The following is a 22152-nucleotide window of genomic DNA, read 5'->3' on the forward strand; positions in this document are numbered from 1 at the left end:
TTTAGTTGTGGAATATTATACTTACTTAATAGTGTTATTATTAGGCTGTTTTGTACATCCCAAAGATTAAAACCCCATACTTTACTGGGTGGAATCACAATACACAAAACAAAGTCGAAGACATTTCGAGAACTTCTGAGCATCTCTTTTTTATTATTATCATTGATAACAAAGGAGATTGATTTCTAACTTTACAACTAAAACAAAACCACTCCTCATCTGCAACAAATGAGTGCGAAAAAGGTTCAGAGGTCAGGCAACGAGACGCGGCAAAGACAAGAGAAGCCTGATGATTTATACTTATACTACAGTTGTGTACAGAGTACTGACAATAGCTGAACTATAAGTTCACAACGCGTCACCGTCACCGATGCAACACATTGTGAGCATGTAGGTCATCAAATTCCAGTATGCGACTTGTTGCACAATGGAGCATTAGACCAGACGGGTTGTAGATCGAAATGACCTGCTGGGAAATTAAGCGGAACGCCATTTGAAAATGTCACATAACCATAAACCTACTCCAGGGCAAGTTGGTTATGGATGAAGTATGCAATTGACTCAAGACAATGAGTAACCTTAACATATTACACTTATACCTCAGCTACAGAGAGAGCAGGCAGGTGAAGAATTCAGAATAGTGGTACAAAGCAAACCAGTTGCACGAGAGGACGGCATGGGACAGATAGTTTAATCTCGAAGCAGTGGATGAGGAAAGCAGCCATGCTCTGGACCAAGGCAAGTCAAGCAAGGCTGTAGAGCGAATCTGTGTGTAGATAGTCTACTGTATTTATGTATAGTGTAAAGCCACATTGGACACTAACCAGTAGTATTAATCTGCCGTCAGTTTAATTTCTGTCTCTAATTAAAAATACAAACCCGTAGAGAGACATTTTTTGGAGGACCATAAGAAAAGCAAACAGGGACGTGATTTGGGGGACCATAAGAAAAGCAAATGGGGACATGCATAATGGCAATGGCAGTCTGTCTAGTGTTGAACTCTCTTATGTGCCGACGGCCTTCTGTACATTCTAATTCGTTAAGCCTAGGGGTGACAGAAATGAAGAACGAGAAAGTTGTCTATCCAAGGCTTAGGCGGGGGACTTCTCAAAAGACACAGCCAGAGACACAGCTCTGCAAACCATCCCTCGTCTTGGCTCCAAACGTTTCGGGACGATCCAGAATCAATCGTTACTCTGAGCCAACACGACACATTCTGTACGTATTGTACTGATTGGCTGGGGATTGTGAGGGTCGCTCAGGGCTGGTATTTCTGGCGGATGAAGTTGAGCACGTCGTCTTTGGACAGTTTCTCTGGATCCATCCGTGTCTGGGAGTCATGAACAATCACCCCGTCTACCCAGGCCCAGAAGAGGCGCTCCGAATGGCAGACGCTGAGGAAGACAAAAACAAATACAGAAATAAAGGCAAAGGATCATCAGAGCAAACGTCGGATAATGAGATTATATTATATATTGACTAGCTGTTTAATTGTGATATTATGCTGCACTCGCCTAACCCTCATGCCATGGACACAATTAATTAAAACTTGATTAATATGAGCATTTCTAGCATTTCATTTCCAGTAGGAGTAAATTCATTATTTTATGAAAAACTATTTGAGCAGAGTTTGTGATACATACTGGAAGGGAGCGACAGCACTGGAGTGCAGCTCATAGGTGGACTCCTTGGTAATCTTATTGAAGAAGAATTTCTTCTTGGAGTTCTTGCTGTAAGCCATAGTCCAGGGTTCTAATGGACAGAGGAGGAGGTTTAGAATCGAGGTTAATGGTTTTGACAGACATTCTGAACTTTCCTATTCACATTACTATTAAATAGATAAATGCAATAGATAATAAATCATGTAATATAGAATTTTATTTTGACAGAAATTTTACCTGAACTTGATAGTTCTAACTAAAAATGTAACTCTTTATAGGGAGTATAGTAGATTATTGACAACATTGTGACTGGCGAGCACGCACACATGCACGTGACACACACACACAAACCAACCATTGACTGTTTTGACGATGTAAAGGCCTGTGGGAAGAAAGTGTCTGTCGTCTCTGCCGGTGTAGGACAGGCGCGGCACTCCTCCTGAGCTCTTAGTCACCTTCATCTCCAGTCTTGGTGAAGCAGACCAAACCAACAAGAAGAAGACATGGTTATGATCATTTCCAGTAGATCTTGGTCTATGCATGACATCTCTCATCATCATACCTGACAAAGATCTTCTCCATCTCTTCCAGTCTGTACACCTCCTTCACTCTAGGTTAGGAAAGAAAGGAGATGAAATGGATTATAGTTCATGGAATGTTATACGATTGCAGGAACCTTGCAGAGTGATTCTAAAACAGACTATTTATTTATTTTACCTGATAGGGTTCATGTCTACTCTGCTGGGCTTAGACACAGCCTTGACAAACTTCTCAGCCATCTGGATCCTTTAAGAAAAATGGCCATTGTTTGTTTAGTTGTGTGGTCACTCAATTAATCTAAAGTTAGGTCAAATGCTGGTAAAGATTTGGGATTCCTACGCCTCACTGTCTTTTTACCTTTGGTTGAAGTGCTGCTCTCTGACATCCGTGCCGTTGAGTACTAGAGCATCCAGTACGTGTACTGCGTTGATTCTCCGTTGGGCCTTGCCCTGAGGAGCAAACATGTTACACATTACAGAAACACAGCCAGCTGCAGTTGCAGGGTCAAACATTACTGAGTAAAACTTAGTAATAGACAGTCAAACATTCCTGTGATTCAAGTGTAATATCATCCAATATACTAAAGAGTATTATTATACGCAGTATTATACTTGGTACAGAAATCTAGCCAGGCATTAAAAGGTTTTGATTCTCTTAAGTACTTTTCCACAAATGGTTACCACCTCATATATATTCCTCCCTCCGTTTCCTGCACTCTCGTCTCACCTCTCCCTTAAGCTCCTGGACGATTTCTACACTCAGCAAGGTGTCTCTGGGCAGCTCCAGCTTAAAGCACTCCAGCTTCTTCCAGCGCAGAGGCAACTTACCATCCCACGTGTATATCTGGGATTTCTGAACCAGGTAAAACATAAGAGGAAAGGGAATGGACAATAAACATCAGTAAAATGCTACAGTTACTGTACATACATTGATTGGAATTTGCTGCATTTACTTTACCGTAATTTATTTTTAATCAAAAGCTTTTATCAAAGCAAAAATCTAAAAGACGTCTTTTTGTGTCTATTAGGACTCACCCCAAGCGCTAGCAGGAAGATCTGTTCACCTCCTCCCACAATGCAGCGGTAGTCCAGGACATGATGTATCTTCTCTAGCGTACTGGAGTTGAGATCGCCGATCTTACTCTGGAACAACTCCACATCTGAACCCTGATGTGGAAATTATCTACTATTTAAGCCAACAGCTCACACTTACAGCATCATTAATGAGGTAACTCATAGAAATGTATAATCATCAGTCAATCAGATGACAAACTGACCTTGACGAGCTCAAAGAATTTATTCTTGGGTTCTGAGGAGAAAGGAGTCACTCTGGCTTTATCAGGGACCTAGAAAAGGAGATATGCGCTAATTGTATAAGAGCTACAGAGAGATACACTTACAACTACAAAATGTGCTCAGTGTGCAGGCGACACAGGGCTGTCAGTTCACCTCTACAATCTCATTCGAATTTCATTATTTTATTATTTTTAATATTCGAAAATATTCGAAAGTTTACATAATAAATTTTAGCTCATTATATAGCCTACCATATATACAGAATATCAAGTTTTATGCACTTTCTGTCCACTAGAGGGGGCCCCATCCAAACGCCAAAGCTATTTTTTGAGTGGTGCAAACCACTCCTACAACCAGCAAGCAATGTCCTTGTACTTGTTTGTGTGTGTGTCTGTGTGTGTGAGCATCAGTAAGCAATGTCCTTGTACTTGTTTGTGTGTCTGTGTGAGCATCAGTGGTGTGTGCGCATGCGTGCTGTGGTGACGTCAGGTCACCTACACGAGTCAGTGGGAGAGGGGGGGATCTGGGAGAAATGAGGAAGCGGCGCAATAAAAAAACTAGTGTTGACTAATCATTACATCTTGCTCTTATTTGCGCACGTACGCGAGTGTGTGTAGTGCCGTGCATGAACGCGCGCACGCACGTGTGTGTAGTGCCGTGCATGAACGCGGTATGCTCATATGCTGCGTCGTAGCCCGGTTCCATTGTTTTTTTATGAACGGTTCCGCAAACGGATCTCATCAGTCATAATTTAGCTCTGCTGTGTCTGTGCAAGTGTGCATGCATACAAGCGGCTGTGGTGACGTCACGTCACCTACACGAGTCAGTGGGAGAGGGGGATCTGGGAGAAATGAGGAAGCGGCGCAATAAAACTAGTGTTGACTAATCATTACATCTTGCTCTTATTTTGAAGAGGAAGCTATTGCACGGGAAGTCTATTTCAGTTGTAAACAAGCTACTATGACACTCGCAAAAGTCCCAAAGTTTCGTTCTCCTCTCATAGTGGTATGTGGACCTGCAGCAGTAGGTGAGTAATTACTTTTATCTATGTTGGACGTTTGTGTTGCTGCATCATGAGCTTGGAGATCTGCTATTTTCAACTGTAAAGTACATTTTGATGTCAATTCTCTCGGTGTGTGTGTGCAGGGCTCGAAATTAACTTTTTTACTTGGTAGCACTGGTGCTCCAAGTGAGAGGGGTAGTGACTCTAATGAGAGAGAGTGAGAGAGAGAGAGAGAGAGAGAGAGAGAGAGAGAGAGAGAGGGGGGGGGGGGGGGGAATTGCACCACTCAGTTCACACGTGTGTGATTTTTCATCTATATATAATATTTATAATGTACTTCACTAGTGCACTTAGACAGTGAACTTAGAGTAGACTTAATGAAGTTATGAAACAGTAGTGAGCATTTAGTCTATCATGAGTCCAAACCAGCACAGCAGTTGTTTCTCTATTTTAACAGAACAGTGTGGCTATCACGATGCCAGCTATGAATAGTCTGCAGATTATGTTTTCTCAAATGTTATTTTCCCGTTTTTGGATGGAAATCCAAAAACCTTCCACAGATCACAGCGTTGCACTGTGCAATGCAAACTAATAGGAGAGTGGCTCCGGTGCGCTATTTCCGAACGTGCCCAACTGCCCATCACCGCGTTCGGAAATAGTGCACTGTGCAATGCAAACTAATAGGTGTGTCTGCTCCGGTGCGGTAAATGCGAACATAAATGTTCAGTTGTGGTGATTCCCCATTTCCTAGACCTTTCGTGTGATCGTGATCGTGGGATAAAAATTATAAGGAAAAAAAGTTCGTTTATAAGGTCAGTTGGTCAGTCACTTATGTGAAGTGATTAATTGTGTCTGAATTGTGGGATGAATTGTGGTGCTTCTGGTCTTACATTCCCTTTTGGCTAATATAACTTCATGATGCATTACGTAGAACTGACACTCCTTTGGCTGGATATGTACAATAAAATGGGGTAAATCAGTTTTTCCTGGGCCCAGGACCAAACTTTCCACCAAGAATTCCTTCCTTGGCAGTGGAATTTAGCCTGGAATATGTAGCAAAAATGTGCTTTACTTCTGTGATAAGAGGTACAACTGTTACAGTGGTTGGTGTTACTTGTGTTTTTCCCAGTTTCCTACTCACCCCCCAAAGCTTAAAACACTCCTTCCTGATGTCAGCTTGCCTGGTCTCAGAGAGGGCCCTTGAAAAACAAAGCAATTAATCAATCAAACACATGTCTCTCTCTGTCTCGCACGTGCGCACACACACTGTCACACACTGTCACGCACACACACACACACACACACACACACACACACACACACACACACACACACACACACACACACACACACACACACACACACACACACACACACACACACACACACACACACACACACACACACACACACACACACACACACACACACACACAAATAATAGGTAAAATGAAAAAGAACAACTCACGGGTCTAAGACATAGGCATGAATCTTAGCCAAGGCCTTGATCTGTACGACACAGTGGCTGCAAGAGAGACACAATCTCACATCAGTAATGGCTCATACACACTGCCCGATATTTGTAGGAGTGTGTAGGTAAGTGATAAGTGATATTTATTAATTATAAATTTCAATTAAGCAAAACATTATTGACTGACATTGAGAACCAATAACTGACTTAATCTTGCTCATATACAGTACATTAATCAAATAATCAAGAAACTGTTTATTAATTTTACATACAAACAATTCAACACAAAAATATTCTAATAGATTGTTTATTTTATTTAATTTAGAATAGATTAGTCTGATTAGCCACAAAAGCTGTAGCTTGGTTGTACAATGGTGGTGTGTAGAATAGCAATAGCCAATCTACAAGTTCATAGCGTGTCACATGATCACATCACGACGCGTTATTATTATTAACATTGTAGATCTGCCGTTTTCGCTATTATTTTATTATTGTTTACTAATCGTTATGGAGATGGAAATAATCGTGACATTTACATGAAGTCATATCGCCCAGCCCTACACATCCCTACCTCTCGTTGCCGTTGACCATGTGCTGATAGAAGTCTGTGTCCTCCTTGATAAGGCTCAGAGGCACCACCTCCACAACATCGTCTTCTGAGTTCTTCAGATGGTTGAGTTTGAGGTTTACTCTGAACATGTAATCCCTCACGAACTCAGAGCCGGGCTTCAGGCTGCGGCACACTATGTACCTATTGGACAAAAGTAGCGTGTGTCGTTTTATTCATGTACTGCATACAATGGTTTGCAACAATGGAATGTTTATTCAGGCAAAAAGAAAAACAGTGTAATACAAATGGCCAACATTGCTCCAACATAAAGCATAACAAGTTTAAAGGTGTAAAAGCACTGCTAACTGCCTGTAAAGGTAGTCTACTTCTTACATTTTTCTGGCAATCTGCCATGATGATTTTAATAGTTTTTGTTAAAAGTTGACATTTTGGCCTAAAGATGGCGCTAGCATAATCAGTAGGATTCATCATCCAGAGAGATGAATATACTAAAAACGTTTTGGGGCAATCTGCCCATTAGATCTTTATATAGTGTGCTACTGAACATTCTGTGTACAGTACCTAGTGTATACAGTGTGTTCATTTGTGTCTGTGTATTAAGGAGTTAAGATAGGAGTGGTAAATGGTGCATTTACTGTATAAAGCAACTTTATCCAACCATTCACACACATTCACAAACCGATGGCAGCTGAGGAACCCATGCAAAGCACCAACCTGCTCATCACGATCATAGGGGTTCAGACTCTCGCTCAAGGACATCAACTCTGGGGGAGCCTGGGTTCGAACTCCCTGAGTCACTGCCGCCCCAGTGCATACACACACACACACACACACACACACACACACACACACACACACGTATAGGCATTGAGCGTTCACAAAGCCTTACCTCTCGGAGTTGGCAGGCCTGCTGGTGAGGGGCTTGAAGAGGGAGATCCTGTCGAAAGAGAGGTAGAGCAGGTAGACCAGGCCCACACTGAAGGGAGTGAACAGGTCAAAGGTCTTACACACAAAATGGCCACCTGGGGGAGACAAACGCCACTGCTGTGACTCAGTAGTCTGGCATTAATCAGCTGAAATATTGCATACAAGAGTAATAGCATGAATGACTCAGGAAAAAGCATGTGCACGCTTAATAACGGTTGGACTGCAGATCGATAAGATGGCAGACGGACACAAACGTTGCACATAGAGACAAACTTCAGACGCGTGTACCTGTCCTCAGTGTAGACATGGCGGTGAGGAACTGACAGAGCAACAACTGTTTGCTCAGGATCTCCTGAATGTTCTCCTGGCCCTCCACTGAGAAGCCCTACAAACCACAGCATAGACACACACTTATTACAAATGTGTCTAAATTGTCTAAATAAGTGTTTCTAAAAAAATAAATAATTAAAGGACACCCATAACTCTGAGAGCATACCGTATAAATAGAACCAAATGGACCTACATCTCTCAAGAGTTACAGGCCTTGAACCTTGAGGGTCCCGGGAGACTTTGAGACACTTTGAGAACCACTCAAAAATATATATTTTTGTGTTATTCTAACGTCATATCCTCGTCTATATCCTCTTTATGGAGAGATCAAGGCATGGTATGCTATTAAACCAGTTACTGAATAAGCATGATCTGGATTTACCAACATCATTTTGCATACACTAACCCTAACCTAACACTCAAGTAAGATCATTTCTATGCACATATATTAGTGAATGAAGTCCAATGACTTAACGAAAACCATCCGCCAACAACAGCTATTGTAGCTGAATAGTGCGTCACAGTCCCGCCTCCGATGAGCGGCCCAGAAGAGAATTTCCAATATTCTTTTCCCCCATAGAATAGACGTTTCAGAAAGTATTTATTTAAAGATATTTAAGCCTCGGACAAAGCCAACTCATGACAATAAACACAATTTTGGGCTAAACAAATAATTAGAAAGAAGAAAAAAAGGGCAGGGTACAACACCTTTTTTGTTGTTTTTCTTTTTTCTAATTATTTGTTTGGCCCGAAAGAAAATTGTTTATCGTCATGGTTTGTCACCATCCGAGTTGGCTTTGTCGAGTCTTACAGGTCTTTAAATAAATACTTTTGAATGGGAAAATGTATGGGAAATTGAAGGTATGAAGGACATTTACGTATTCTAAAGTGAAACAGACATGTCAAAAGGGTCGTGTCACAAAAGTTGAAATTAATACACTGTCTCAGAGTTTTAAACATAATTATAATGGTTGAAGTTGGTACATTTGAGATGGGCATACCCCATCAGCCATTAGGAAATGCAGCCCTCTCCTCTCCGTACTCTCCAGGACAAAGTTCCGGAAGGCGCTCACATTCTCTGGAAGAGTGACATCTCCATCCCCATCCACCCCTCCTTCACCTAGGACACACAGAGTGGACCAGTTTAGACAAGTTTGAGGACACTTCTATGTTACTGTAACGCTTTATTGCTATTGTTTTTATTCCAGTAAGTGCCTCTTAACTTTTTATATGCCACTGGAAAGCACTTTGTAACTCTGTTTTGAAAAGCGCTTTATAAATAAAGTTTATTATTATTATGTTCAACAATTAGGTCTCTGTGGATATGCATTTGTACATACATAACTCTTACACAAGAGGGAGGCCTAAACCATACATGGGCAACTGGTGGCCCGGGGGCCATATACATCCACTACCTTCACTTAATATGGCCCTCAGGTTAATATCAGAATATTGATACATTATTGATTTCAGCTGTTACAATTCCAAATATGCCCCGCTTTAATTAATTCAGTAGTATTAAAATGTTTTGTCTTTTTTATGTCCAATGTATTTGTATTTAGTTCATAAAGTTAACATAACTATAAATAAATCATTTTAAATTGACCTGCAGGCCATGTCTGCTTTTTATTTAATTGGAAATGTGGAGAGAGATGAGGAGTGACCAGCCCCGCCTCCACTGCCAAACATCTGTGTACCGTAGTAAGGCTCAAAGAGTTCACTGGGTGCTGCATAGAAGTCTTCCAGTTTGAAATCACAGGGGCCCTTTAGTGTCATGCCGAAGCCCTTGGCATGCCAACGCCTCTTCCACAGTATGTACTCAGAGAAGCCGCCAGGCCCCGCGCAAATGTCACCAAAGTACAGCAGCTCGCCCTCACGATCCTTCGTCAGAGACTTCTGTGTGGCAAGAGATCAAAAATATCGAAAATCAGCTTTTCTCATAATCTTGGTACTACCGCATCACTTTCACCCAAAAACGTGGATACATAAGTTAGAAGTGAACTCACCCCTTGTGAATCCTTTGGGTTGGTGAACATGTTGTCAAAACAATGGTCCATGTTGGCCATTTTCATCGCTGCCCTAAATGCGATTGATGCAAAATACTTTGGTTACAGAACAGAATAGCTCTGAAGAAGGATGCTATTGCATCCATCAAGTTGCTATTGCAACTTGTGGGTTGTTTTGCCCTAAATGCAATTGATGCAAAATATTTGTGTTACAGAATACCTCTGAGGAAGGATGCCCAGGCTATTGCAACTTGTGGGGTGTTTTTATGGAGGATTTACCTGTTAAGGAAGAAGCCTCCTCTGATTGTCTCGTAAGGGTTAGAGCGTGTCCGTGCTCTCCTCATCTCCTCACCCTCAAGGTCATCAAACACAGTCTGAACACAACAAACACACATGGTGAGATGTTTCATCTATTACTCACAATTCCTGGTAGTCAGTGTTACTGGCCAGCATTGACATGGTACACTGTGGTTCCCATCAACAATCAGAACCTGCTAAATACATACTGCATGGTGTGTTGTTGTTGTTTTTTCATTTGATAGAACAGTAGAGAAAAAATAAACTAGCGGCAGAGATGGGGGAGAACATGCAATACAGGTGTCCAGGCAAACAACTTGTGTATGTTTTTTAATTTCAAATAAACCAAACAATCTGGTCTGACACAACTATGTTGTGAAAAACTATCTGTTTTTCTAATGCTGCTGCTAACGTATTGTGTCGTGCAGTGTGTGCTATGATTTTTTAATATATATTGATTGATAAAAGTGAAGTTGCCTAAAGTGATTGGCTGGAATGACATTTGTGATTTGATTGGCTGAGCATGGAATGTGATGTATGATGATAAGAGCGCCCCTCACTTCACAGGAGTGTGATTTTCTTCTGTTCTACTCACCTTGCATCTAAGAAGTGTGTGAAGGAGGTCTTCGGTACAAAACTCTGTCTCATCCTCAATTTTTAATTTCCTCTGCAAGTACAAAGCAAACAAAGAATGATAATTCAAAGATGTAAAATGAAGATTCACAGGTGAATACACGATACGGTCTAAGTGAGGCATGGCAGTTAGCGATAGTGTGGGGCGTACCGGTCCCAGTGCCATCCAGTCCTTCAGCTCATCTGCGTCTGGGATCTCAGTGGAGCATTCTGGGAACCAGTCTACTTTCTCCACAGCACTTGGCTGGATAAACAAATGAAAGAGAGAGAGAGAGAGAGAGAGAGAGAGAGAGAGAGAGAGAGAGAGAGACACAGAGAGAAGGGGTGCAGCAGAGAAAGAAAGGCACTCATATGAGAAAGTCAAATGTAAAGCACACTAAATGCTAGTTCATCGATATAGTTTAATGTCACCACTGACTCATGGCATCATGGCTACGTTCTCTGATGATAAACGTATTGCAAACAATGTGCTTTTGAAATGTCGTAGAGGTCATTATTGCTGTTCTACATACCTCGGGTTCGTCCTGCCAGTCGACATTGAGCTCCCCCTGGAAGCCCTGCAGCGTGAGGCCCAGACCTCTCCTCCCTCGCTGTGTGGAGGCCTCGATGATCTCCTTGCGCCCTTGACCAAACTTTCCCAAACCCTCGCCCTCACGGAAACCCATCTTGGCCTAAGGGTTGAAGGTTTGACACAGGTTATAGTACTGTTTTCTCTATTATTTCCATATATAAACGAATCAGGGGTCAGGGGTGGGACTGGAGAAAGGGAGCAAGCTTACTGTATCTGTATGTGTATGTCCTGTGTATTTGTACTGTATGTTATGTTGCACCTATGTGTCTTTAGTACTGTGTACTTGCACTGCAGTAATGTTGTAGATGTATGTATAGGACCCCCTCTAAATCTCAAGGGGCCATCCACTCAATAAAGTTCAATACAGTTCAAAGTGGGGAAAGTGAATGTTAAGTGAATGGGACGCGACACATATCAAATTCAAAGACAATTCATGGATTTCAGTACAGTAACAGTACCATGAGTTTCTGTGACACACTGTTGTACATGCCGAACTTCGAGTCTCCCCCAATGGAGGAATCCATGGTGGGGAGGCTGGCGGATGTGTTGGACATGGAGAAGCCTGGTCTGATGTCCTCCGGGTCACTGTGGGAGTCACTTTGGCTGGAGTCTGCAGGACAAAATGGACATGACACACACACACAAGTTCAAGCACACATAAGGGAGACACACGCAGACATAAACAAACAAAAAAGTAAATAAAACATTACCTGACTTTTCAATTGCTTCCCAATCATGGCCTTTAATGCAATATTGGCCTCATCAAGTGTCTCAAATGTAATGTAACCATAGCCCTGGGACTTTTCTTTTTATGTAAACTTCCAGTATTTTCCCATACCTGGAGAAGACATCTTCCAGCGTCTGTTCATTTGTGTCAAAATTGAGAGGGCTGACAATAATTTGTTTCCCTTCAACAAAAGACATCTTTCCTCTTTTGGGTTTCCCCACCAGTCCTCCTGCCTCCTTAGAAACACTTCCCCTAACGTAAAGCCTGTCCCATAACGCCAAGGGTGGATCTGCGCTTTTATAAAACAATAAATGTATTAAATGTATTGTTTTTGTGCGAACTCAAAGACTTTGTTATTTTATTTCCAGAAAGGAGAAAGGGAATAAGAGGGGCGGTCTTGGCAAGGGGAAAAAATTAATATATATATGTATATATATGTAATTTAAACCTGTGATGTGACAATACAGCTTTACTTTTGTCTTTGGTCTTGACTCTTTATTCATTGGCTTTGTCTTACCTTGACTGGCTTCTCGCCGAGGTGATAACTCTTCATCGGAACTGCCATCGTCACACAGCTTCTTAGCCCCCAGCAGGGGCATTGAAGCCCCCTCAGCTTTCCTCTTCATCATGGCTGAAAGCAAGGTGGGGAATACCAAGGGATTGGATGAAGTTAATAATTGCACGAAGAGGATGCAAGAGATAACAGTGGGAACACAGTACAAGAGTACAGTACAGCAAAACTGTCAAAGTAAAAGTCATAATTTGAACATTAAATGGAACAGTGGGGTCTTGTAACATTAAAATGCAATAACAAAATGTTGCGGTAACAATATTCAAAACTACTATCTCAAGGAAATACCAATCCAGAGAAAAATAAATAGACTTACTTGGGCTTCATATTATTATTATTTATTTATTTATTGCCGTGATCTTCTCTGAAATCACAGTCAAATTTGGACATATGGAAATGGGGGAGTCAATCGGATTTAAAAAAAATATATAATTATGAAGTAAACTACAACAAACATATTATGTCCAGTGGATGCGTGAGTCGACCGTGACCAAAGATTATATAACGTTGCATGCATTCAGCACATTGTGCACTCAACAACACACTGGCGGGAGCACAGATTAATACTTGCACACAAGTGGTGTCAGTTTCCATGCATGTTTCTATTCACGTCGAAATGTAGCAGTGGTCAGATAGACTTAAGACACGTATGTTCTCTAGAGAATAATATTCTAATATTTACCTCTTGTTTATTGTAGTTATGAATAGACAGCTACTCTAGCTGGGTCATATGGGCCCATACCACAGTCCAGGATATACTTTCCGACCAAAACACCAATATTCAATTCTTTACTTGGAATTAACAAACAATGGGTGTGTTTCACTTTCCTCGCTAGTTGTCAGAAACGAAACTGAGCGAAGAGAGAGACTGCGCAGCAAGCACCGCTAGCACAGCTAGCTGTTAGCCAGTTGTTGTTTTTTTTTATTACCAGCTACGTGTGCAACTACATTCTCCTTTGGAGAAAAACAAGCGACATTCCGTCGACAGAAATCATATCCGTATATTCATCCAGATTTTCCAATCGCGGTTTTTATTAATTTGCAAAGAAAAAAAAACATAAAATGTGTTTGTTTATTTAATTCTGCAGTAACCCGCGTTCTATTTCGGAATCCTCGGCTACTGTGGTCCTTCGAGTCGCACTGACGCAGGTGAATGACGTTGATGTTGATGGGACGGAATGGCTAGGCTGTCCAAATAGATGCCTTGCAACAAAACTAGTTAATATCAAGCTGTGCAACACACACACACACACACACACACACACACACACACAAACACAAACAAAACTAGAAAAAGTGCCCCTCGGGGCACAGGTCTCCACCAGGGCAGGTCTTTTTTGATTGATTGATTGATTGATTGATTTAAATATTTATTAACAGTTTACAGAATTACAGTACATTTTAAGCACAAACTCAATACAAAGACTGTTAACTGTGAGTGGACGACCCAATTAAGCATTACACTTGTTTACAACAGGGTCCACATTGTTCAATTCATCAAAACATTTAGAGACATACAAATAGACACTTCTATGTAGCTAAAGAACAGAACAGGAATTCATCATATAGGAAGCAAAAAGGGGAAAGATACATACAGTGAGGGGAAATGGGGGGGGGGGGGGGCGGATTCAGATTTTACAGAGGCCAGTTTCGAATTGCAGCCATCCGTAGGTGCCCTTTGAGAGCGGTTTTGAAGGAGTCAAGGGATTCACATGTCTTAATGACTGTTGGTAGGGCGTTCCACATTTTGGTGGCATAGGAGCGAAAATAATTTAGACCCTTGTTTGTGCCGAATCTGGGTTGTACATGGTTTGTTGCACTCCCTCTAGTGTTGTGGGTGTGGACTTCGTTTACATTAAGGAAGTATTTAGACAGGTACATGGGTATCTTGGTGGTGTATCGAATCTTGTGGACCAGACCCATTGCAAGATGCTGTACTCTGTCGTCGACCCTAAGCCATCCCAGCCTGTCAAAGTGGGCAGGGGTGAGGTGGGTTCGGGGGGTGAGGCCAAGTAGGAGCCTGACCTGAGTTTGTTTTGGGAGGTCTGGAGCCTTGTTTTAAGGGCCTTTGAGGTGCTGTGGTACCAAGAGGTGGATGCATAGTAAAATAAACCTTGTACGAGGGCTCCTGTTAAGGTCTTCAAGGTGTTTTTGTTGACCAGTGAGGAGATCCTGTAAAGGAATCTTGTTCTTTGATTGACTTTTTTGATTACGTTGGTGGCCATTTTATCACCGGAAAGATTGGCCTCCAGGATGGAACCTAGGTAGGTAATTTGATCTTTTCGTGTGATAATATTGTCACCCACTCTAACCAAGAAGCCATCTGCCTTGCTGAGATTACTATTTGATCTGAAGAGAATGGATTCAGTTTTTCCCAGGTGTAAGGATAGTTTGTTATCAGCGAGCCAGGTGCAGATTCTACCGAGTTCAGAGCTGAGGGTCTTTTCAACCTGCAGTTTGTTCCTGTCCGAGACCAGCAGTCAGCACTGAGTCATCTGCGAACAGGAACAAGTTGCAGTCACAAGCTGATGTCATGTCGTTAACATATATCAGGAACAGTAAAGGCCCTAGTATGCTTCCTTGTGGGACGCCACAGCTCACTGGGAGGGGGGGGGGGACAGTGTTCCGTTCACCTCCACCATCTGTTCTCTCCCCCGCATCCGGCGCTATAATAAGCCAATGTGAAAAGGGTGGAATTACTGGGATATATCCCTCAGCCTAGTCAGAACGTCTGTGAAAGATTTCACGTAAATTGCATGCTGCGTTCATAATTCGAGGCTTTTTGTTCAAAATCGTCCAGTCCTGTAAATTTTGAAAGCCAATGTTAGCCAATCAGGATGGAATATGAAATATCGGACAGATCTGTGTTGAGCACATGACTATAGAGATAGTGTGTAACGATTTGCAGGATTTTTGGACAAAATATGCAGGATATATGCATATATATATGCAAATATGCATCTTGTTTATAATAATAAATAAGTAATAATTGTTTTACAAAAGTCGGCCTCCTGGTGGCGCTATAACAGGCCTTCTGGAAAATTTGGGGCAGAGGTTCATCTTTGGCATCTAGGGAGTGTGTGTGCAAAGTTTGGCATCGACCGGGGTAACAGTGCCGGAGATTAGCTGTACACAGACGGACGGACGGACACAATCACACATGGACACAATCTCACACACACACACACACACACACACACACACACACAGAGTGCAAAAACATACTCTCTCCCCATGCCTTCAGCCTGGTGGAGACAATGAGGCGCCTAAATTCTATAATTATGACTATAGGCTGTATGTACATACAGTAATGTAACACACTAATAATTGCTGTTATTCTTCATTTATAATTATTGTGTTTTCATCATTTCGTCTTAGTTACGGTATTACCGGTACTGTTTATTATTGCTGCAAAAATGTATGACAATTTAGACAGGTCTAATTTAGAAATAGGCCCCTCACCCCTGCCACTAATTCTGCAAGCCAATTACAGCCAGGTAAACAGTATGGAATATCAAAAAGATGTTTTCAGTGACATGTGTCCATTTGGGGTCCATTTGGGCTCTGCGTTGTTAGAGGCCCCTAGGTGTGATTCAGATTTGGGATTGATCAGACATGATTGGAAGCCAATAATTGCCAATCGGTGTGGATTCTGTGGAATATTAAAAATGGGTATGATACATGTTTAAATCAGTAGTGGAGGCATGCAGGCTCCCCCAGAGTTATTGTCAATTAAAGGGTCCTTGAGCAAGACTTCCAAGTGATCCATACAATTTTCATTATACGATCTACGTTCAAGAGCTATGGGTTGACGTGCTTGATGTGCTTGATGAAGGTGCAATAAAAGTAAAAACATGTTGAAACATGTTGGCTGTCTTTTTTACCTTTTTGAGTGCTCGGATCGCTGCATTTTTTCAGGGATAACAAATATAGTGTTACCTTGAGGCCGGTTTGAAACATTCGTGTGTGTCTTCCTTGGCCTACTGGGAAAGACAGTTTTCGTGACAGAGGGAGCAACCAGTGTGAAACCTTGAATCTTAACAAGCATGCATAAGTGTACCATCATTTCAGAAACTAGGAGTTGAATAGCAGTAGTCATGACTTTGATAGTCATGACTTGACTACTAGATACCTCATACCTAGATACTACTTTGAGAATGACAACATCATTCTACACCACACAGACTGCTATTTTATTCTCTCATTTATTTATTTAGTTATTTTCTACAAAAGTTGAGGCAGATTTTGAAGCCCATGTTGTGTTACAATGTAGACAATTCTTGAGTCAGAATATGAACTATTCTAGTGCATAGGCTTACTTGGAAAACCTCTATGCATTATTTATGCAGTCTGGCTGATTTCTTTCTTCAGTTGTTGTAAAGAACTTTGTGAAACTTGTGCTTTAAATACACACACACACACACACACACACACACACACACACACACACACACACACACACACACACACACACACACACACACGCACACACACCCCCAGTATTCATTATTATTATTAATTGAATGGATATAGCCAGCATCAACTGTACCAAAACACTTGATGCATCCAATACTATATCCTGTTAAGGTAATTTGCCTTTTAGCTGTAACTAATTGCAATTTGACGTCATGCCAGCTAGTGTGTTGCAGGCCGCTGATGGGGTTAGAGGTTTGTTTATTCCCTACAATATGGGACAACCAAGGTACGTTCATCTCTCACAGTGGCCAATGGTCCACTAATCCCTCAGACAGACACACACACACACACACACACACACACACACATACCATGTGACTGCCTTACGCAACCAAGCCTAGCCTTTATATATTACCTGTGGGGATGAGTCTCCCTCAGATACATCAAAAGAGTCCAGGTGTGTCTATTTGAGTGGAGGGAGCAGGTGTGTGTCTGGGGACACTGGGGAGAACCTCCACCGTTGTTGTCACACTCGGTTGTTGGAGGAGAACCAGCCTAGAGACGGAGAAGGAGAAGGGACACGAGGAAGGTGTATAGGAAGTCTTCAAGGATCTTCTTTTTATGCTTTGTTTGTGAAGCTCCGGAGACAACAAATATGTTTTTCCGCATTCCTCGTCTGACCCCTGGGTACATCAGATACCTCCAGGTGCGTACAGTAACATCCTTCCTTTTTAGAGAGATTTTATTAGAATTAACAAAGGGAAATCTGAAAGTAGAGAACATTCCATCTAATAATCAATTTGATTATTTTAGTTTTAATGTCCTACACTACTACAGTATGTACTTTACTTCTTCTACATGGCTTTAATGACAGTTTGACACTATAGAATATCTCTGCAACAGCAACACCAAAACTGAATCTAAAAGTTATGACATTTCTAATGCACTCCTGAACGCAGCCTGGTAGATGAATTGATGTGACTCAATGAATCCATCCACTTCAATTGCATAGCCGAAGGAAAGGCCATTATTATTAACAGAAGATGAGTGTGTTTTCACTGGTGACATTTGCTCAAAGGGCATTACCAGAACAATGTGTTCTGGAGGTCCAGAGACCAGTGTTGTGCCAGGCCATGTAGGATTAGTTGAGAGGATTATACAGTAGCATCCTGTTTTAAAATGGACTTGAGACAGTGATCTCATGGATCGTTCAGGCCAGGGTCAAGATAAGTGCCCGCTAATAGGATCTAGCTGCAGTGGAATATATGGCATGAGATCCACACTCTAAATCGCCCTGGTATAGGTATTTCGGGAGCCTGCAGCTGCATTTAGATGCCTGTGGCACGTACATTACTTTTCAAACAGGAGGTTGTCAGGTCTGATTATCTTCAGTGCTTTAGTTCATAGGCGTCACGGTTAGATAACCGCTCAGACATGGGTGGATGGGGACATTAATTGAGTTGTATAGGTCTTATGCCATTTGTGTAAAACAAATCTCAGAGTGGGATACTTCATTTACTTTGGTACATTCTTGCATTAGAAAATGAAATAACTCTTTATATACTATTTATATGGCTTCAGGTCATGTGTTGGCCTAAAATTCAGAAATGCCCATTATCTCCATAATCCTGAAAAGGATTACCCAGGCAAACCCATGCGTATCTGCATGGGTTTGCCTAATTATTTTCCTCTCAATTAACCATATAAACCCTTTTTTAATGTCTCACATTTTTCAAAAACTCTTTCAAAAATAGTGAAAATAGCAGCTGCTCACAGCGCATTGCATCGTTATGCGCTGTGAGTTTTGTCTTATGATGAATTATACAGGGCTTAAGTGGTTCAAATATGTGCCAAAACGGAGATCCTAGCACTGCCACAGCAAAAAAAAGAAGAAAAAGATTAAAAATGGATTTCATTATCCACCTAAAGTATTAGGCTTATACGAAATAAATTGACAATGGTGAAAGATTTTACTTTAACTAGTTTTATAATCATAAAATGCTGTTTCAGTTAGCTATCATTTTTGTCAACCCTCATTAACTAAAATGTTGAGTTTTTTTCCATATCTAATTTTTATCATTTTCGTTAACCATATAACATGAAGGCATGTAACGATGACAAAAACTCACTATACGAATTATCACGATAACAAGTCAACGTGATCTGTTGGACACAACTTTTAATTTCCCAGCCCTGTCATAACATAAGCTGTGACTGTGATATAACTGAGTAGGCTTAACAACAATATTGTTACATGCTTAATAATAACCTTGCCCTGGCGTGATGCTGACTCTTAAGTGGCGGTTGTCATGGCTACTGCGTGGGTGGCACTACACTAGTAGGCCTAGTGACCATTTGTCTCTCTTTCAGACTCAGGCAGCTAAGACGGTGCTGCAGAGTCGGGACGGCCCCGTGATGCCGCGCATGGCCATGATGATGGGACTGTTCGGGATCGGCGTGTCTGGCTACAGCTCCCGACAGCTCACCCTGAACTACAAGCCAGCAAGATACCTCCTGAGATGAGATGAGATGTTGATGGCACGCACACACACACCCCCAGGCACACCCCCACACACACACACACACACACACACACACACACACACACACACACACATGCATGCACAGAGACGTGCACATACACATAACACATTACAACTGTGACCCCTTATTCAGCCAGCCTCCATCAGACCTCCACTTGACAACGACGATGTGCACAGAAGTAACATTATGTTCCAATTGGGAACTCACAGGAATGACCTGTGCTTCTTTTCCAACAGTGGTTTGCGTTTCTGTGTAAAATCCCTGCACAGTAAAATCCTCAGTGTTAATTTAACTCTGATCATTTGTAACTCTCAATGAGGATTTTACTGTGTACTCCAAAATGCCCTCTGTGTGGTGGAAGTTCAAGATCGGCCCGCTCCGGATTGTTGCCTTACGGTTCTGCTTATGCATAGTAACATTAGGATTTTCTCCACAACCCACCCTCTCCACAAACTACCTCTCCTGTTGAACACAATGCAGATTCTCTCTGCAGTGCTGAATTTAACTATGCAGTATAAGACAGAGAGTGGCAGCTTTTGATGTTAGATTTGGAGCCGGGTTGATATTGCACTTTAACCACAGTCCCTTTGGTATTCCCCTGAATGCCCTGTGCCTTATAAGGACGACATTCAAAGATATCTCAGGTTCTTTACGGACAAAGTTAAAGCACACATTTGCACACATTTTCTTTCTAATCTATTTTATATTGTATGTATAGTGTTACTGACTACTGCATGAGTGTCCCCTCAATATGACAGACTGGGGTACATTTTGACTAGTGTATTTTAAAAGCTTTTGTGTGTACACAGTACAATCTTCAGTGTTAAGTCATCCATTGATTCAACCAGATGGAACCAAATGGACCCTTTTCATTTGTACACCCACAGTGTTAAATTAGCACTGAGGATTTTACGGTGTATCTGCTTTTAAATCATATCCTCCGGCGTTTATCGTGGCATGTAATGGTAATGCCATGATGGAACACAGTCACAGAGCATAAAAGTCCCTCCTCTGTGGGAGGCCGGCCAGTGATCTGACATCTATGGGCTGTTTCTTGACTTGTATCCTGTGCTTAGGTTTATTGTGTAGGATTGTGCATGGCAGAGATACAACTGCTGCATAACAAAATTATGTTTTCATTTAATTTCTGAGTGAGAGCACTCATAATTGTAACATATAAGGGGGAGATCTACCATAGGAACATATTCCTTTTTCATGTATATTTTTATTTGGCTGGGCTCAGCACAATATTTTAATATATAGTCATTATTAAATTATTACACTTCCAAGAGTTAATTTAACACCTTTTCAAGAATGCACAGACAAATGCTTGTTGTCTGCAGTTGAAACAAGGTGTCTCTTGGTACGTAAACACTGCTACTTTGCACTTTGAATATTGTATGAGTGCATGAGATGTACTCATACACTGAATATACTGTATAAATATCTAATTGAAGCTGAGTGAGATTAGTAGGGGATTACATGACGTGGAGTGCCTCCAGCCTGTATTGTTAGCTGGACTGGACCAGATCTAGCTGGATTGACACTGCACAGCTGTTTATTGCTGGGCTGAGTAACCAGGACAGCAATCCTGAATGCCAGCTTGCTGAACACGTGCCCACAAAACCTGTGTGAATTCACAAGGACATCTTCCAGTTGTGCACCATTGTCAACTCTAGCAACCACCTGACGCGAAATGTATTTAGATGCTTGACCTCTAAGGTCTCTTAATATAGAATAGGTCTACTGTTGTTTTCTTTGTCGAATAGGCCTATTACTTGGGAACGATGCTTTTTAAGGCTAAAATAAATTTGACAGCATATGAATGTGTCACCAACTGGCAATGTAAATAGCAGTAAAATGTGATTGTGAAAATTAGAGTTAAGATTTAGTATTCAAGACTAACTTTACTGTCCCAAAAAACTGAATATTTGGCTTCGGCTTTCACCCATGCTGCAGGCTGCAGCCAAAAACCAGAGAAATAAAAACATACAGTTCTTAAAAACACCTAGAAAAACAAGCACAATAATAAAAGCAAAGATCTGCACAAATCCCTTTAATAAAAACAAAGGATGGGTGCTGTACCCTACCCATATAATCTTCCATACAGTCTGTATCAATAAGACACAGAGAGGTTACCTAACCAAACTGTGATGCTGTATTTGATAAGGCAGTTTAATTGATAAAAGACTAAAAGGGTTAGTAAAACTGTTGACACAGGAAGCAGTCATAATCTGCTACAGAGAATTTCCATATGTGTTCCAGGGTAATGAATTATCAAAAGAAACACCAAGAGATTTGTATGAAGAGACCTGTGAGATGATTTCAATTGACCACACGCCTGTGGTCACCAACTATAGGGTAAAACATTATGCCCACAGTCTTTTTAACATTCAAGTTGGTTGTCATCGCACTATTCAACAAATCTATCCTTTTTCATTAAAGCTAAGATGACAGTGTTATAAGTATTTTGCTGTTTCATAAATCATAATCACCCGTTCATACCAGTTCAAGGATATAGTGGTTACTGTGTATGTAGGCATACTCTGAATTTACACAGTACCCTGAAGTGAAAACAAGAGATTAGCT

At 41.4% G+C, this 22152-nt stretch overlaps 1 protein-coding gene across 4 annotated transcripts; it reads right to left on the minus strand.

The window, feature by feature from the left end:
• Window positions 1–130: 130 nt before the first annotated feature.
• Window positions 131–13729, minus strand: cmtr1 (cap methyltransferase 1). Of its 4 annotated transcripts, none has more exons than XM_083789742.1 (25): window positions 13533–13729; window positions 12920–12967; window positions 12550–12663; window positions 11764–11915; window positions 11247–11405; window positions 10886–10978; window positions 10697–10768; window positions 10084–10178; window positions 9805–9877; window positions 9496–9694; window positions 8800–8918; window positions 7757–7853; window positions 7431–7563; window positions 6542–6721; window positions 5968–6024; window positions 5641–5698; window positions 3478–3546; window positions 3236–3367; window positions 2928–3053; window positions 2559–2650; window positions 2379–2447; window positions 2224–2271; window positions 2017–2129; window positions 1644–1752; window positions 131–1394 (listed from the first exon to the last, which is right to left on the minus strand). In XM_083789742.1, exons 3-25 carry the CDS (start codon window positions 12659–12661, stop codon window positions 1259–1261), a joined length of 2493 nt encoding a protein of 830 aa, XP_083645868.1. In that variant the 5' UTR covers window positions 12662–12663; window positions 12920–12967; window positions 13533–13729; the 3' UTR covers window positions 131–1258. The 4 variants fall into 4 exon arrangements, with proteins under 4 accessions (XP_083645868.1, XP_083645867.1, XP_083645869.1 ...); XM_083789741.1 differs by having other exon boundaries at window positions 13286–13729; XM_083789743.1 differs by lacking the exon at window positions 12920–12967.
• Between the last annotated feature and the right edge of the window lie 8423 nt (window positions 13730–22152).

Source organism: Protomyctophum parallelum, assembly GCF_964188405.1.
Source record: "Protomyctophum parallelum genome assembly, chromosome: 19".
Classification (NCBI taxonomy): Eukaryota; Metazoa; Chordata; class Actinopteri; order Myctophiformes; family Myctophidae; genus Protomyctophum; species Protomyctophum parallelum.

Coding starts and splice junctions, on each gene's coding strand:
- cmtr1 (XM_083789743.1), bottom strand. CDS start 12,661: ATGATGAAGAGGAAAGCTGAGGGGGCTTCAATGCCCCTGCTGGGGGCT. Junction 9,878..10,083: donor GGAGGCTTCTTCCTTAACAG/GTAAATCCTCCA, acceptor AATCGCATTTAG/GGCAGCGATGAAAATGGCCA. Junction 3,054..3,235: donor TCTTCCTGCTAGCGCTTGGG/GTGAGTCCTAAT, acceptor TACCTGGTTCAG/AAATCCCAGATATACACGTG.